This window comes from Melanaphis sacchari, unplaced genomic scaffold (genome assembly GCF_002803265.2).
Source record: "Melanaphis sacchari strain LSU unplaced genomic scaffold, SCAv2.0 Contig111_pilon_pilon, whole genome shotgun sequence".
NCBI lineage: Eukaryota > Metazoa > Arthropoda > Insecta > Hemiptera > Aphididae > Melanaphis > Melanaphis sacchari.
The window spans coordinates 18,122-38,345 of NW_020270431.1; the positions used below are offsets into that span (position 1 = coordinate 18,122).

The 20,224-nt window shown below is 28.3% G+C and overlaps 1 protein-coding gene across 6 annotated transcripts in view; it reads right to left on the reverse strand.

Moving 5' to 3' along the window:
- Window positions 1-1,853: 1,853 nt before the first annotated feature.
- The window catches only part of LOC112603816 (inverted formin-2-like), a 54,007-nt gene continuing 35,636 nt past the window's right edge, over window positions 1,854-20,224 (reverse strand). For 3 of the 6 annotated variants that reach the window (XM_025352581.1, XM_025352582.1, XM_025352580.1), the window contains exons 3-15: window positions 10,294-10,490; window positions 8,838-8,956; window positions 8,568-8,727; window positions 7,908-8,062; window positions 7,643-7,722; window positions 6,477-7,447; window positions 6,086-6,384; window positions 5,897-6,013; window positions 5,663-5,803; window positions 4,334-4,515; window positions 4,046-4,158; window positions 2,417-2,592; window positions 2,072-2,287 (exon numbers count right to left, since the gene is read on the reverse strand). In XM_025352581.1, the coding sequence (XP_025208366.1) occupies window positions 2,072-2,287; window positions 2,417-2,592; window positions 4,046-4,158; window positions 4,334-4,515; window positions 5,663-5,803; window positions 5,897-6,013; window positions 6,086-6,384; window positions 6,477-7,447; window positions 7,643-7,722; window positions 7,908-8,062; window positions 8,568-8,727; window positions 8,838-8,956; window positions 10,294-10,490 (2,926 nt within the window). Of the gene's footprint in view, window positions 2,288-2,416; window positions 2,593-4,045; window positions 4,159-4,333; window positions 4,516-5,662; window positions 5,804-5,896; window positions 6,014-6,085; window positions 6,385-6,476; window positions 7,448-7,642; window positions 7,723-7,907; window positions 8,063-8,567; window positions 8,728-8,837; window positions 8,957-10,293; window positions 10,491-20,224 lie in introns of all 6 variants that reach the window. The other 3 variants (XM_025352583.1, XM_025352585.1, XM_025352584.1) reach the window with 2 other exon arrangements.

The following is a 20,224-nucleotide window of genomic DNA, read 5'->3' on the forward strand; positions in this document are numbered from 1 at the left end:
AGTGAAACATTTTTGAGTTGAACATTTTGTGAGTTACCCTTGTGTCACCCCAAATCGCTCATAAGAACTTAAGATTATTATAATTAATTAACTACACATCTAAATTTAATTTTTTGTACCTAGAAACTATAAAAAAAATATAATTTTCAAAATTAAAAATTAAAAATATATGTCTGTTATTCAAAAAAGTAAAATTTAAAAAATAAAATTGATCAAAAAATGTGCAAGAATTATAATGTTTTTTAATGATTTGAAATTATATAAAAATAATATATTCCAAGACAATAATACTTTTTGTGAAATTTGGTGTTAACATTTATAGAATCGCTTTGTATAAGAATAAAATATAGTATATTATATCTTAATGAGTTGCTTTTTATTAAATATTAATTAGCCATCATATTAAAAATGAAAACTACTATTAGCTCTAAATTTAAGATATTACCATGTTGGTAGTTGTACTACAAAAGTAAATTCTTTTAAAACATCACGCAGTTTACAAAACTATATTTTTATTAGTGTATGATGTTTAACATTTCTTATATTATATTTCATGACATATTTTCTGATATTTTTGCTTAAAAAAATGTATTTAACCAATTCAATTTCTTAATTTTAGATTATTATTTATATTTTATTTTTTTATATACATATTATATTCTAAAATATTTTAGTTACTAATCCTAGAAATCCAACCTTAACGTAGGTTGAAGTGTAGATAAATAAATTGAATTTAAAATCATTCCACCAAGCTAACTTCATTTCAATATATCTTCAATAATCAAAAAAATTTTGTGATTTATGAAAAATATAAACTTTACCATAATAATTACATCCTTATACATGAGTGTATATTTATTAAATAAATAATTTATTTAGATATTTATTAGTATACAGTTTGAATGATAATTTTTATTAAATATATTTTTTTAACACAATCAAAAATCATTATATGTTCAATATAATGTTATAATTCTTAATGCAATACATTATTTTTAATAATACCTAAAAACCAGTCTTGTAACAAATTATTCAACTATAGGTATTTTGATACTTTTTTTTGTACTTGGATACAATTGTATACACATTTAAAATAAAGTGTTCAAATACGGTACTTGAATAAGTTTTTTTGCATTTTTTTCTTGTGTAAAATACTTTTAATCTTGAAGCCAAAAATAATTTTACGTAACAAAAATAAAGTTTGTAGTTTTAAAGAAAAATTGATCTCAATTTATTCCAATTAATTTTATTTTTAATTTTTTCGCCGAAATGCAAAACAACTTTGACGTTTGTGTCTAATATTTTTACACAATGGTTAAAAGTTTTATCAACCATATGATTTATGGACATAAAATAAATTCTAATACGAATTTTAAAGTATAAAAACTCATTCATTTTTTACAAACTCTATTAATACAACTTATACATTTATTCGAAAGTTACGTGAGTAATATTAACTTGAAAATTAAACAATATCAAAAAATAAAATCATTTGAATTCATATAATGGCACGACAAAATCCATAACTTATCTAATAAACATGAGTATTTTAGATTATAGTAGATTAGGCTTAAAACCTACATAACCATTAATATACAATATTTTAGAAGTTTCCATAATCCACGAAAAAGTATAAAAAAAAAAAAATTAGAACAAAGAGACATCAAAAACGTTAATATAAACGTATAAATAAGGTGTTGAATATAATATTAAATTAATTGTATAAATATATATAAAAAAAAATAAAGAATGGTAAGAGCATCTTATGAATTATAGTCAAATCAAACAATAATTCATAAAAAAACGAACAAAAATAGTAAAGAAATTAAATAAATATAAAATTAAAACTGTATGACCAAAATTACGACTATAATGTTTTTTATGATAATATTTACTAAAATTGACACTTTTGAATAGTTTTTGATGGAAAGTCTTATGATTCAGTATTTTAGTATTTGTGATAGTTGTACAAAATCAACTTCCTGGAATTATTTATGATATATTATAACATAAATGGAGTGAAATATGCACGTGCTTCACTATAAAGCATTCAAATATTTGGAATGCTATATTAGATGTGCTTTTCGCTTTCAGGTTTCACACTTCTTAAATTAAAAGATCCTCTCCTAATGTCTCGCAACACCAAATCCACTATGCATACTTCTTCATCTTTGGGTATCATAGACCCTCGTGCGCGCTTCTTAACGTTTGGGATGTCCTTTTCCTTTTCCAATTCCGCAGCGAGTGTTTTATTTTTTTTTTCTTGAATTTTGCGATTTATGTTTTCCTGTTATGAACAAACAAACAAAAAAATGTAATATTTTTTGTCAAGTCGGTAGATTATAATTATTTTATTGAATAATGCAACAATAATTTTTTTTGGGCGATATCAATTACATAACAAAGATGACCTTACCTTAGCAACAACGTCAATGCGCTCAAAAAAATTTCCCAATAAAGCAAAGCATTCTTCAATTTTAAATTTGTTAACGTCCTCACCGAAATAAACAGCTACTCTTTGAATTACCTCCGTTGCACTTTTGTACTCCTTGTTTAGAGTTTCGATATCAATGATAGCTTGTTTCATAAAATCTAAACAGTTTAAATACACTTATTTTATTAAAATACATAATTATATTAAAGAAAATACGTTCATGACATTTAACTATTTTAATAAAAATAAAATTTGATGACAGTACTCAGTAAATAATATTATTATGAACGATTACCTATCTCTTTCCATGAGTTTATAATTACATTTCCTATTATTTAAAAAAATTATTATTCCTAAATTGTCCCTAAGTGAAAGTAATTCCTTTATTTGCCATTTATAGTTATTATAGTTATTTTCGTTTGTGTAGGGCTTGCGCTAATGAATAGTCCTTATTAATATAGGCAGTTCTAAATTAAAATGAGGAATCGTAAATCTACACTTGACCAGCACTAAAAATGCGTAAACTCTCGGTGATACTTACATGTAATAATTGTATACAATATTACTTGTTTAAATTAAAAATAATTCTTTTGTTTTTATTGATCATTATAAATTATTTAATTACCATTCAATATTGAGTTTTGAGTAATTATAATTATTAATTATGTTGTATAAGTTTATAATTTAACGTGATGAACAGCAGATGATATTTAATCGAAAAAGAGACTAAAAAAAAGAATATTAATTTGTGTTACAATTATTATAGGTAATAATGTCAAACCTGAATTAAGAAATTTAGAGGGCTAGGTTCAAAAATATTCAATTAAATCCTCTAAAAGAATAAAAATTATTTATTTTTATTATCTACTATTTAAATTAGTTAGATAAATATGTTTTTCCAATTGTAGTCAATTATATTATTATGTTACAATTGCAATAGCCAATAGAGGTCACATATTTATTTTTATTAAATAATAATAAAATATCAAAATATGTTTACTTCTGGTATTATGGATAATATATTTCATTCTGCTATAAAAATATACTATTGCAAATACTAAGACCCCCGGAGTCTTGTGAGTTTTAGCCCAAGAGTCATGCACACTCTGTCACTTCTAATCCGGACTTGATTATGATAGTGTGTATAATATAGTTTTTAGTTTTCTGAATGTTGGTGATTAATCGATTGTAATTTTTTTTTTTTTTTAATCACATGTAAGTTCAAAAATATATTTAAAAATTCTAAATTTTTTTAACCCAAGTTGTACATCTGCGAACTATAACATTAACTGTGCAATTATGTATATAATTTCAAATTGAAACGCAAAATCCGCTACCCAATCAATCAGACGTCTCTAATACTTTCTTTGTTTATTATAATAAAGTTTCACTAACTTAGTCAATTAAACTTAGTGCTATTTAAAATAAATATATAACAATATTAAATAACTTTAGTGGTAAAATATAAATAATTATAGTAGTGCATTCAATTATAATAGAAATAATGAAATATTGGATGAATCTAAACTAACTTAATCTTAGATATATAAAATTTTAATTGGACAACTTATATTTCTAACTTACATAATCATTTATTATTTTAGCACTTGCCTGAGAATTGATCACATATCTGTTTTTTCGTTTGTTTTGACAATTGTAGATGCAAACTTCTGATCTGTTTCGTTTTGATGTTTATTTCGTCTTCCAATGACAAAAAAGATATCCTATAATATAAGATTCAAAATAAAAACAAATAAATAAACTAAATTATTTAAACCCGGTTTATCTATCGCACATCAATTTTGCATAGTTCACTATTATCATGTATTTTTTATACATTTAAAATCAAAATAAATGTAAGCATTAATAATGAAATTATTGTGTTGTTATAATTATTACCTGGATAGATTCCTAAGTGCCTCGGTGTACTTAGTGAAACTCAGTATGTCATCAATTTTGTTCGTCTGCGCCACTTCGACTACGAAATGAAGAAAAGTCACTCTAGGTTTGTTGGCTCTGGTATCAAGCAATTTAGGCAACGTGTCCAAAGTGAATCCACTCGCATTTCCGGCATAGCTTCCCTGAAAAAATATAAGGTGTGAAAAACAACGAAAACTCGATAGCACTTTACTATTGGTATATTAAGGCATTATTATTTGAATAATAACGTTTTCATTTATTAAACATATAATTTTATTATTAAGAAAAATATTTCAGATATTTTTTTATTTATATAAGTAATTGTGTCTGAAAATTATTTGAAAATTTATTTTTGAAAACTATATAAATTATTAATTATAAAACTTCCATTGGAATACATCTGCGTTTGATTAATTATCTGATAAAATGTTAATAAACTCTGAATACATGAATGGACGAAATTAATTTAAAATAAATTAAATATCTAAAATTATCAAACTATATGTTTTAATATAAATTTAAGTTAATCTAAATACAAGTAAATAATGACAAATAAGTTAATATTTCTTTAATAATAATTATATATTATAAGAGCAACAAATACATAAAAAAACCTCGGTAATACATATTTTATAAGTTAATTATTTATGTTTTTGATAGTTAAATCGATAATTATGAATTATATACTACTTGACTACTCTTTTAAAACCATTAAATAGTTTATGTTAATATAAGGATTAATATTTAAAATAATTTGTAATTTATTAGAAAATAAATTATTTATTACAAAGTAAAATCTCCTTTTTGAATGTATTTATAAATAAACGAAAAAAAAAATCATGATAGTATTGTTGTATTAGTTTGTTGGTATTATAATTAAAACTTTCGTTGAGTTAAAATTAGTTAAATTGCTTTTTGTATAAAATATTAAAAAAAGTATACCACCTAGAAGTTGCCATAGATAGAACAAAATGCCAATAAATACTATATAAACAACATCGTTAAACTAGATTTAAAAATAAAGTAAATACATTTATATTGAATATAACTAAAGGTAAAAATATTTTTAATTTTTTCTTTTATTTCTTATTTATTACAAATACTTAGCATTAGAATTTATGAATAAATATAAGTTTTTAATACAATAAGATATAAAAATTATTATTTTTTTTTTATTAACACAAGCTTGTAATATTATTATGATATGATTTCAAATTAAATTGATTTATATTTATTGTAAGTTTTTTTTTTTTTTCAAATCGTCGTTTATATATTTTTTCTTAAATTCCAAAACTTTAAACTGCTTACAGCATTTAGGTAATTTCCGATAAACAGCACTAGCGACAGAAATTGCTTAAACGGCTGATTATTTATTAGGTCATCGCACATTTTTTTGACACTTTCTAGTTGACTTTGTATTTCCGACACTATAGCAGGTAATTCTTCTTTCTGAAAAATAAAATAAAATATAAATTTTTCTAAATATTAAATAATATGTTTATTTTACACGATGATTCGTGGAATCTCAAAACTTTAACGTACTTCAATCATGAGTTTTATTCTCAATTGATAGTTGGATATGCTATTGAGTTGTAGACAAAACTGCTCCGCAGATCCAACAGTAGACAAGTCAACATCTTTCTTTTTTATCAATTTTATCTAAGAATTAAAAACAGTAAAAAGCTACGTGTTACTATATCACACGAATCCGCCGGATTACCGCATATTTACCTCTTCGTCTGTTGGCAAAACTCGTTGAAGGCCTTTTAGTTTCTCAAGAGGAATCGACTGTCCACTTTGAAGCGCTTCTAAAATTTCATGCGAACCGGATTTGAACTGTTTCAACATTATGTTAATTGCTAAGCTCCGATTATTGTCCAATATATTCACAACGTTCACTTTAGAAACACCATTTGGTGACAATACAGCAGGTGAAGATTTTGCTCTGGGTTTTTGACAAAATAATTCGTCAATTTTCTTGAAGTTTATATTTAAGTTAGGAGGATCCGCCGACGACCAAACCGACTTGTCTGAAAATGCATTATAAAATAAAATATTACGATTTAGACGACTGATTAAATATCCAAAGATTGCTCATTTAATACAGTTATTTCAACATTACCTAAATATTGGTTATTGACCTTGGTCCAATTCAAAGTCTTCATTTTTGTTTTTGGTAACGAGTAGTATTTAATATTGTTACTCGTTCTTCTTGTAGGTACTGTCCGATGACCATCAGTAATATTCGTAATAGTTTTACCAAGTCCCAAAAACTCCATTGATGATATCAATGTTGTAGATAATTGAGGTGCTTTTTCTGGTATTAAAATTAGTTCTGGGGACTTCAATCCAGTAAAGGGAGGAGGTGGTGGTGGTGCCATAACAGGTAAAGGTGGCGGTGGTGGAGGTGGTGGTTGTGATATTCCTGTTGATGGAAGTGGTGGTGGTGGTGGTGGTGGTTGTAATATTCCTGTTGATGGAAGTGGTGGCGGTGGTGGAATTTTTTGTGATGATGATGATGATGGTGGTGGCGGTGTTGGGGGTGGGGGTAGGGGTGATGGAATTCCAGCTGAAATTGGAAGTGGCGGAGGAGGCGGAATTCCTGAAATGTTCGACAGAAATGGCGGAGGTGGTACTACTGTACTGCTTCCACATGATAATTCCAGAGATTTACAAGCATCATTTTTTATATAGTTCACGTCCAATAAATTTGGACTGTTATTATTCAGCTCGGAATTAGAGTCAACTTCAGCAAGTCCAATACCGTCACAATAACACGCACGTTCTGTCTGAGTAAATATAGAACATTTAATAGGGTTTTTAGTATGGCGCCCGTTAAAATTAGTGTGTTCGTCTAATTTGTTGACGACTGGAAGCGCGGGTAGTGACGGTCTTTTAAGTTTAATAGTGGTTCGTTTATCTTTTGGTATATTTAAGCTACAACGTCGGGTATTCAGAGATAAACCTTTAATAAGTCTTTTCTCGTCAGTTTGAGACCCCGTAGAATGCGTTTTTGATGTTTTTCGATATATATCCAATATTGCTTGTGGATCATTACAAATGATTTCGTTGATCAAATTCCAAATATCATTTCTGAAAAAAAATTATTCTATTAATATTTTATTGTGTTTAAAACTATTTTATTTATCAATTATGTCAAAAAAATATCAATGATAGGTTCTTATAAATATCAACAAACTTAAATTCTAAAGTAATATTTTTCTATTATTAATGTTCTATTGATACAAATCATTTAACTATTATTAATGTACGTTTATGAATATTTACATTTTTGTTTCGCTGTAATCCATTTCTGACATATGCAGCAAAATGTTTTGTAAATACGAGTCGTATAACGTGTTTGATATCTATTGAATGAATAAAAAAATAAACAATAGTATAGACAAAAAGAAATATCATAACTAGTAATTAAATATTATAAAGATTATATTTATCATTTTAAATTGATATATATATATTTTTATTGATTATTATTATTATTATTATTATTATTATTAATCCTATATGTAACTAAAAATAACTATAAAATTACCTTAGACCGTAACTCGTTAAATAGCTGTTGATGCGATTTTTGAGGTATTTGATTTTCGTCGGCCAACTGATGCTCTTCGAACACGGTGATTTGTATTTGTAATGCATCATCTTCATAACCCTCCATGTTTTTGATGGCCGTCCGTAGTCCAAGAGCTATAAAACACATGTTAGAACAATATTGGTATATGATAATATTATGTATACGACCAGAAACGAGACACCGAACACAATAGGTACCTTAATTCAGTGTTATGAAGTATTCGAGTACCGAATAAATTATTCGAGAAAAATATAGCTTAGGATTAATTAAATAATTTTGAATTTCAAGTATAATATGTTTTAAATAAGCAGATGTATTTAGTAAATTAAATCATGATTTTTGATTGATTTTATTTATCTACTGTCCATCGATCAAAAACTCATCCGTAAAAATTATTATATGTTATATATTATACTACAATATTTTAATATATTATAGTATTTAAATTTGGATATTAGTTTTCTACGTCTTTTTAAAACTTATTTTATAGTATATTAGTGTTTACAGTAAAATATATTGCACGCGTAATGCATTTCAAAAGTATTCTTCACTACACTGTGCCGTTAGTAAGTAATAATATTACCCCTGGCTATTCATTAATCATTATATCAAACACACCAATCAGTTCGTTTCTGATGCACGTTCTTTTCCTCGGATTTTGTTCAACGAGTATTAGACAGTTGACGAAAGCCATAAGAGTTGTTTGATAAGCGAATGTGTCTGCCAGTTGTAGTTCCATCACTACGATTTCGTAATCATGTCGCAACTCTTGTTTCAACTATAAAAAATAAAACCATACACATATACGTGTCGTTAAACCGTTTCAAAAACTATATAGCCTATCATAGTTATAATATTTTTTTAATTATAGTGTTCGTCAAAGCTTACCTTGATGTGCGACAAGACAGACTTCACGAAAATCATTCCATCCACGGAGAACACGCATAGCGCGCACAACAGTTCGTATACTTGGAGCTTTACGGTTGTATTATTGCATACAAGTACTGCTAAAAATTAAAACATAGTAATATCATAATTTTTTGAACATCGTTTTTAATTTGATCAATACGATTGACGACCAATACGCGTATACACGTATATTATAATACATAAATATGTAGTGTAATATTATCGTGTAAATTGAAACTAATTTGAATAATTTATTGAAAACAAATTTTATGCAACAAAACTACTCGTTATAAATACATGCATCCATGTAATCTGCATAGTGTACTGAAATATGGTAATATTTAAACGCATTTAGATTAACTACGTCATCTACACAATAATAAAATAATATTATTAATTAAAGTAAACAAAATATATATTGTATACGAGTCAAGGTTCGCCTATGCACGCGTCAATATTACGTGGAAATAAGATTCTCATCAAAAATTATAATTGTCACATTAAATTGTATGAACAATAAATTAAAATTTATTATTAATTATTATCTACAATTATAATGTACCTATTACGATATATTATTACGTCATTATATTTTAGCATTATATCTTCCATGTTAATGATTTAAACGCTGAGTCAAATTTGTAAAATGAAATGAAATAGGTAGAACTGAAATTATGGTGAAATATAAGTAATTATATTATTGCAACAGGCTCACTTATAGAGAGTAACAGAAATAGACTGAAAAAATTTAGGAACCAGAGAGTTTTAAATCGAGTATAAAAAAGAACTAAGATCAAAGTTTTCGTAGGTATGGTAGCGTTTACGACAGTTATAAATTATAAAAACATACTTAGCAGAGTCTTCTGTAAATTATAGGAGGTTAAAGTAAAAAAAGTATGGAACTGAGTCTTTACATAATGTAAAACATTTGTTAACTACGTAAAAAAATAACTAGCGTATTAGATTAGCGATTATGTTACACATTGATATTACATTATGTATAGGTACACGGTGTTTACACTTCTACACATCTTCACAATAACCGATATTCAAAACACAAGCATATAACTTGATAAATGATAACAATACAGGAAAAGTAGGAATCAGTAATTTGATTTTTAAAATTGATATCACAATAACTTAATAAATTGGATATTTCAATTTTTTTAAACTAGAAAATAATAATTTAATATTTTTGAGGTATAAAAATCAATTGAAGAATAATATGAAATTTAATAATTATGAATTTCCAAAAATAATCCAAAAATTAAAACTGCATTTTTATTCGTATTACGAAGCTTATAACATATTTTAGAAGTTGAATTATTTCTCATTTCATTAAACTATTCAAACAGATCATAAAATGTAGATAATTTATTTTACTTAGAAAGCATAAATGACAATTACATATAATAAATTAAAAGTGAAGACGAACCTGAAGCCAAGTACGACGAGTATTCTAGATGAGTGGAAATGTATTTCAATCCAGTCCGGGACCTGACGACGGCACGCAGACATTCGACGCACTGTAACTGGTCCATTGTATCCACAAGAGATTTTCCGCTCGCCGCACCCAAGCTGCTCAACAACGTGCCCAGGCCATCTCTCTGCAGGAATTCTTCTATCCATTTCCTGTGAAACAGGAAAACAAACCGCAATCGATTAACTAATGTACGACATAAATATAGATAGCACGTGGTGAGAGCGTTTTGTTATTGCAGTGATTGATAAATAGCGGAGATAATACAAAGAATTTCACAAGACACATAATATGGGGTGGGTCGAGGGTAGTACTGCTATAACAGCAGTCCCGTTCGAACGTTGTTTGGGCGAATTATATTATACAATACAAAAATGTTGATGAATATTGTCTAATGTCTATATATTTGGATTAAACATTATCATAAATTTCCGTGACCAACTAAAATTAAATTAATAAATTATTATGAATAAAAAGTAGTAATACATAAATATGTTTTTGATAAAAATTATAGTTTCATTAACGAAAATATCGTACCAAAATTGGGATGAACTGTCTGCAGTAGCATATAGTCGTACATACCTAATCTACGGTTTATCCTCTGTTTATAGCTAATTTTTTTGTTTTTTTTTTTTTTATATAATAGGTACTATATAAAACCTCTGTAGTGATTTTTGAATATATCTAGTCATTTAAATAAGAATTAAGGGTTAGTCCTAAGACTGAAGTGCAGTCAATTCTACGATCTCATCACTATTATACCATAACGACGGTAACTGACCCTTTTTTTACACATCACCTAAACACTATCGTTATAATGTTAAGTGACAACAGATTAATAACAATTAACAATTGTTAAGACATTTTTTTCGATAAAACCATTATTATTCTTCCTCATTATGTGTGTATTAATTTTGACAGAATATTCAATTTACGGATTTATCACGATAACATGATATCAAAGATTGCAATTTAATAGTATTACAATAATTTGTCGGAGAATCATTAAAATATTATATTGATATGACCTGAACACAAACAATGACATATATTTGAATAGATTAGTTCTAATAGAAACGAAAATATTTTCTGAACAAGATAAAATCTTAAAGTCACACAAAACCCGGTATAATTTGTAAAACTATAAACATTGTAACATAATTATATACTGCATAATATACTATATTATTATATTAGAACATGATATACTGTGGTTAAAATATATTTTCATAATAAATACTCATATTATCTTACATAAATTATACGCGTGATGTTCCATAGAGTAACTACGGACAACGTTTAATATACTTGAAGTCGTCTTCATAATTTTTGAAGAATTTAAATACTACACGGCGAACAATTGTTTACCGAAATCGAAACATAATAGTTGAAACCTATAAATAGAATTGTATTTTGTAAAAAATAATGACATGTATTTACGTGCAGGTAAACAGATTAAACAACCGGAACAATTTGACGAAGAATACATTATATGACGTTATCCAACCGTTATGTTACTATGGTATATTATGTACCTGCCAACGGCTAACTTCAATCTCGTACATATTTTATAATTCTAGTCATGTAATAATATTATAATATATATATATAAGTATATAACATTACTGTGGTAAATAAATAATTATCATATGCATATGTGTAGATAGTTTTGATGTTGTAACAGAGCTGTTGACTAAATGATAAGGAATTCAATGATATTCGAGTGAGTATAAGTGTATATAACATTATCATATTATTATACATTTATATGCACTTAATATTACAATATAAGTCTTCAAAATAACCACCATTGGCCTTGATGGTCCACTATCAAAATGTATTATTATCATCTGGTATGGAACATTATACAAAAGAATTTGTGTGAGATAATATAATTTAATAATCTATAAAATCGGATGTTCATTTTATGGTATATTTGATGCTGGAATATTAAATTCCATAGTATCTATAAACAATCCGACGTGTGTTCTTATATAAATGGTCTTGACAACAGTCAAATTCCATATGCACATTTTTTGAGGTCGTTAATAATAATAGTAATCATAATCATTATTATTATTACTATTAGCATTATAATCCGAAGCTTTAAACAAACTACGTTTACATAATATAAATATAATATATGTGTAGACATAATTTTTGATTATCACAGCAACGGCATACTAATATTTTTTTTCTCGCCATTGATTTGTTTAGTTTTAATTCTATTTCATCGTTTTACATAACACCCCCTGAATTATTATCGACTTAAATAACCGTATAATTCATTTAAAAAAATATAATAACAATATAATAAAACACAATATAAAAAACGAACGATAAATAGTTTAAAAAAAATAAGTATTGTTGGGAAAAAATCCACGACACAATCTAAATGCATTCATTGAGAGCCATCGGCGAATTCAATGAAAACTGAGTTGACAATATTTTAATCGCATTATGTTTATTGTTATACTTTTTTTTTACAAAAATTTTTTGTGACAATAGTGCATTCTTACGTTAATAATTCTCGGGAAGACGCATAATACCACAACGTTTGGCGGCAGCGTGTACGATTACAGTGTTTAGTACGTGTTGTATTTGCGCGAGTTTACACTAACACCCTGGCGAATTTTCCGTGTCGACAAAAATATAAAATCATTCTGACAACGGTAATATGAAAATATGATAATTATTGCAATGTGTAATACGTATATTATGATAATACAATATACTGAATATTATCGAATTTTTCTCGTAAAAACTTAGAGAATGTGGAACGTTTAAGGAATGTAAGACTTTTACCTATTTAAACGGTCGATTTAATTACTTTATTAATAAATTCTTAAATTGTTAAATTAATGAAAGATAGATTCTCAAAAAGACTTTTTGTCCCCAAAATCTCTATTTTAACACATCGCAAGATTATCAGATTTACAGACATCTACGCTTTAGCGTCAAGTTCAACGTATAATAAAAAATCAGCTATAATAAAAAATTCCCTTAAAAGTTCTTCATTTTAAAAACATACAATAGATTTTTGAATCAGCTCACTATTATATGTATAAAGTTTGCACGGTAAGCCCTGAACAATCCTATGTTTATTGCACGTTCTCGTTGGTCGTTATTAATATGTATACACTTGAATTTTATTATTGTTATCTTTAATATTCGTTTAATCTGCTACAACGACTGTATGTAGTAATCAAAATTATTATAATAATTGTTCAACCATTGTTGTGGTGTTGACTTTTTACATTTTGAAAAGTTTATTCATGTGACAGATTGCAATAAAAGTTATTAGTGTTATTAGTTATATAACCAATAAAAAATACATTAAATGTTGATGTTTTCATTTTTAATTTAGTTATATACCGTATATTATATATTGAACAGTCTATTATTTAATAATTTAATATAATTTTAACTTGTAACTTAGTTAAACTCTATATGTACAAGCAATAGATCAATTAATTTTCAAGATTGTAATTTTTAAACAATTCAAAATATGGCTAGTTTTGATTTGATTTTCAATTCCCAGATAATTTTAAATATTAAATTTATGTTAACTATTTTTTTTCTCTACATATGAATTTAATTTTTTGAATGAATGAATGAATGAATGAGGAATTAATCAACTATTCCCAGTTTTTAGCTCTTTTGACTCATTTCATTATTTTGATCTCGTAGGCATTAATTTTGAGATGCAATATCTTGACATTTATAATTTATTTGATATTACTGTTACGTGATCATTTGAACTTATGATTATACTACTACATTTAAAATATTTATCATAAATAATAATAAATATGCAATATGAATATATCATTCTTTATTGAAAATAATCTTAACTTGAATTATTTTTGGATTTTGAATGTTTTTTGTTTCTAATAATAAAAAGAAAAAGAACCAAATAGATTATACTTTCGAATTAGAATTTTCCTCTAAAAATGACTAGACGGTCGCACCCTCGTGTATCATAAGACAGTGTATGAGCCGAAAAAATAGTAATAACAATAATATTTGGCTAATCGCAGCTCTTTCTCACTTCGTGGATCTCCGCGAACCATTCCTCATAGTCATAAATAAGATTTGTTTTTGACATCACGCGGCTATGAGGTATGCCATTTACGTCGCGTCTTATTTTATGTACGAGTATGATACAAATTTCATCTTCGTCCCTATGCATGATAAAATATTATTATAAGCACGCGGTTATTCCTAGAATAATCCCCGACTGGCAATAAATATAGCTCATCCGAGAGCCGTCACTATTAAAATTCCAGACTAGTTTCTATTACATAATGATGTCACGGGATAACATATACTTATAACTATCTTGTGCTCATCAGTTATACGTATACTATGATAGTTAAAGGCAATACCACTGGCATGACGTGCAATATACCTAATAATATTTAGTAGGATAGCCGTCCACGTCCACCGAAGTAGTGTTCGAAGTTTCGAACATATTTTACACTTTTATAATATTATGTTCATTTTTCTCATCCTCGTCGTAATACCATAACGTTATTGGCCATTACCGGAAATTTTACATTAATAACATTCCGAAAACGTAATTCGACGGTATTATGACGACGAAACTGTCAAAGACCGTTTTAAACACAGTGTTCATAATTTTATGTTGTACGGGTCATCGTCTTTATTTCTCTCACCCTCTAGACTCTCTCTCACTCACACTCTTTCTCGTTTCTTATTATACTTAATTTTGTACAAATACTATTAAAACTTTACACTCATGAAATTTAATAATTGTCTGGCTTGCAACTGCAGCGACAATGAACCAATTGTATTTCAATTTAATTTAATTCGTTAAGCCCTGCTGTCGACGATTTTTCTAAACGGATATTTTCAATTTCTGATCACCACCACTCCCCGTGATCTTATTTGTTTCAATTGAAACGACACACACAAATCAAAATATACATTATTGTTCAATTATTATTTTATTTTACCACGGACTAACAAAGACCATACATGGCATATGATTTATAGGATATATATTACATAGCTGTTAAACTGTTGACGAGAACATGCATAAGGGATATTTATTCGACTGAGTACTGCAGTTTGATTGTTGTTTACTTGAGTGTATTATGTTGTGTATGACTTATTAATACGTATCTAAATTTAAATATTAAATGAATCTCATATGGAGTAAGATTTAAGAAAATATGAGTTAGACTTAATTGCAAAAGATAGTAAGTAAATTTTCAAACAATCAAAAATGTCAAATTATATATTTTACTTTAGTTTCATTATTAATCGGTCATTTCTACTACGTAAAAACCTTAATTTAAAAAGTAGTACACTAGTATTTATATTTCCAATTTAATTTTTGATGTAAAAATTAGATGTGGTTGCAACAGCGTCTAAGTCTAATCATGTAATTATTTGTTTGGACCAATACTAGCTTCCTACCTCATGCAAAAAATTGTTTAATTCACTTTATGAATGAATAAAATCACAGATTTTATCAACGATTCTAATCACCAATGAAAAATAGTCTAATCGCATTGCCAATATTCGTTGAAGCTTATCTATCTCATAATCTAATGATGATGTTATGTTGTATAAATATTAATGTTAGTTCACCGCTTTAATATAGATATTGTAAACACGTGCAACTAAGTTTGAACAATCGAATACTCTACGTAGTATAATACTAAATTAGTAATGTTACAGTCCCAGTATTTTTAAAATAATTATACTAAACTAATTAAAAGTTTAAAAAAAAGTTCGTGGTTTAAATCAATTTTAAATTTACTATTTCACTATTAAAAAAAATTATTAATGTAATAAATTAACATCATCCTTCGACAAAATAAAATTGAATTTTGATTTCATCGGTTCGATTTTCAGTATAACTCATGCATTAAATTACTACACAGTTACATAATTATTTCATGTTCATATGTGTATAATATTGTAATTAATCGTAGGAAGATTCACGAAATAATTCATGCTTGCGTCGAGAGAATTTTTCAATTATTATAAAAATATCTAAAAATATGGACATGGATTTTTTTTTCTATCCATTGCACCAATCAATTGCAATATGTCTCATAAGTCATAACCTTAATTAAAAATATCGAAAAATAAACTGCAAAAAAATAATATTAAATGGGTCATTTAATACGTTGTATAAAACAGGTTATGCACAATATTTTTTTATAATATTATTTTACACATTTATTATAATTTAATAACGAAAATACACTTCGGCCGATTGAAAACGAGCGGAAACGGGACGAATTCCTGACCGAAGCCAAGTATGCGTCGGGCGCACAGATGGTTTAGCCCTCGTTGTGCACGACACACGCTCGACAGCAAATCGGACAGTGTAAGTTGTGTGTGTGTGTGTGTGTATACTTAATCATTTTATTTAACTCTGAGACGGCGGAATACCAGTTATATTAAATTATTATTATTTTCATATTAATGCTACTCGTACACATATCAATATTATGCCCATTGCCCACACACTGCACACACCGATATAATATGATAATATGATAATACTATACATTTAGGTATATAAACACGAGCGTAGGTAATTATTCATGACGATATCATTATTATTATTATTACGCGAAACGAGTAGTAAATGATTCTTAGTCGCGAGAGGTGTAATGATAATGTATTTAAATTATAAATTAGATATACTCGCGAGCATAGGTGAGTTTATAAATATATATTTGCTTAGATTGTAATAACGTCGTACAAGAGTGATTGAGAAGGAGAGAGAGAAAGAGAGCTGTGCGACGCCACCACCGCTGGAGAGGAATTCTGTGAAAAGAGTCCCGGCAGTTGTCGCACGTATAAGAATTATGGAACAAAATTAGAAACGTCGCCGGCACCGAATATTTTGGCTTGTTAGGACGACGAACGCACTAAAAATAGTATTCCAGGTTCGCCGTACTATATGGCGTTCGCCTCACTGCTTTTAACTACGGGTGTTCACCTGCAGATAGTTAAATGCGTTTGTGTACAGTGTAACCTCAATATATATATATAATATGTATGTGTGCATTTAAGTTTTATTATTTCCGAAATGTAAACTACAATTGTACACTTCAAAAGAGGGTTATAGGAGGGTATACACGCAGATGCGCATTTGTCAAAGTGATCCAAATTGAAAGTGATTTGATGTCACCACTATATTATACTATATAATACAGTATATTATGTGTGTCTCCTATTAACTTTTTACTACACGCAATAAGCAAAATATCATTTGGGTTTTTATTGTTAGTGAAATTATTGTTTTCATTGATATTTTGTTTTCTTACAAACCCAGAAATATTCTGTCTCTATTTGATCAACCTACATAATCTGCATTATACTATTAACGTACTACGGTATTATATTTAAATACTTATATTGTATACATGCGCTAAGAGTGAAAAAAATAGAACGCGTATATACCTATATATATTATTATTTATTAATAATTATCATATTGTATGCACTATGCAAATATAATAGTTAATAACGTAGCTGCACACCTATAGTAAGTACACCATCGTGACGATATAATAATAATATTACATTAGGTACACGAGTATTGTTCGACAGTCGCGTTGTTTACAGGTAGCTATTTTGCTGTACTTACAAATTGAAGGAATTGAAAAAATTGCATTTTTCCGAGGCTTTTCAGCTCTATATAATGTCTTATAATACACACGACCGCTGACTTATTATCATACGTACATCACCCTGAGGGCTCGAGCGCGCACCTATCCGACTCAAAAACTCGTACGAATTTACCGTTATCGACGCAGGTACAAAGTCTGAGAAGGTAGGTATGGGTGGGTAAGTAGTAGTGAGACGAGTAAGGCGGGTAGATATCGTGGATCATGGTGTATCGTGTATATTATAATATAGTACGCACGCCGCTAAAGACAACACAACGTTCGCATTGCCGTCGCGGATGATAACCTCCGGAGACGAATTTGTTGTCGTCGCGGTCGTCGTGACGTCATACACACACACACACACATAACATAATATACGCGTATTCCGATGATAACAATATATTTATATATATATATATTTCACGCGGAGACAATGACTATATAATACGTACACGGGCGTGTAATTATAAAATGATTGTAGCTCCTACCTACCGCAGAAAAAATGTCGATCCGCTTCGGGGTGAAAAAAAAACAATGTAATCGAGTTATTATAATATCATATTATTATTATGCTGTTGTGTTGTCGATATAATATTATTTTATGGGTGTACTGTTGTTGTCGTCGTCGTTGTCGTCGTCGCAGATCGGGTCGTTTCCTGAACAGCGCGTTATTCCCGAGGACTTAGCGGTCGCGAAACGTCTATCCGCGTCGGGACTTAGATCGTTTCGGGCGTAGATCTATTATACAGGTATATACTAGTATAGGTGTAGAAGGTGCCTACACGTAATATACGTTATAATAAGTATGACACGGCGTAAGGACATGAATATATGCGTCGCGGTCTGGCCGACTTTTTTAACCGGCTTGGAGTGTCTGTACTGAATGATCCATTTAACTGGCTAGTGCTTACATTTATTCTCTTAAGTAGATTTTCGTGTTAAAAATATAGCGTTTAAAGTGTGTACTAATAGCAGACCTCAACTCTTGCGGAGCATACCCTTCACTATCTTTCTCCATTCGATTAAAGACTTTACGCGTAGTTATGAATTAATGAATAAATATTTATTCTATAATCGATATGGAATACATCAAAAGTTTCCGAAAATATTATGCTTTTAAATTCTAATTGCGTGAAATTAAAAATGTACGAGATGTCGTTAAAGTAAAACCAAAAAACTTAAAAATCACTCTGACATAATAAAAAAAAAAAAATGAAATGTTTTCACTGTATAAATATTTTAAATACTTCGAACTTATACGTAATTGTGCACGCGTATACCAAAATACAAAACTCGACTTGAAAGATATGTTTGGTCATGTAAATCGTTCGCTCTGTATAAACCAGCTAGTACATGCATATCGAACTGGACACTAGTTGCGTCGAATCCGAGCGCCATACCGCTGTGATTTTCGTTTAAAATATGTGGGTACAACAACAAATATATAATATAATAAATAATAATAATAATAATAGTATGATGACGATAATAATATTATTATCCTCGCACCCGTGAATGTGGTTTTTGTTCTGTCGGACGCGGGTGCCCCTTTGTGTTACGGTTTGTGGGTCATAAATCCCGGGATAGTTACACATATAATATTACTATTATGTGTATACGTACAATATACACAAAGCGTTTGCATGTGCGTCTGCCCTCACGACTTCCGGCCACTCCTGTGTGCACGACGTCAATATAAGGCTGTTTTTCCGATGCGTATATGTATACGACAACGTTCAGGCAGGCGCCCGTTCGGCAGCCGATCGACTCGAGAGGTTAAAATAAAAAAAAAATAAAATTAATGTACCAATAATATATTATTATAATAATAATACGTCGTTAACGAAATCCAAAGCGTTACATACGGTAGCTAACACGATATAATATATTATGCAGTATACCTACATAATATCAAATATGCACGCGCGTGTGTGTGTGTTGTGGGAAACGCCTAAACCGCGATTAATTAGGATTTATATTTGCATCGAAGACTTAAACACTGCACCGCACGCGCGCATATTATTATATTGCACCTATATTGAGTTAAAATCGTAGTAAATTACTCGTAAAAAGAATTTGAATAACTAGATTTCTCAAGAAATATTCCCAGAGTTCATCGACCATCACTTTCTATTAAGTATACATAAACTCATCAGTCATCGATAAAATATTATATGATAATAATAAAACATCGGTGATAATAAAAATTATGGAAATACAACGAC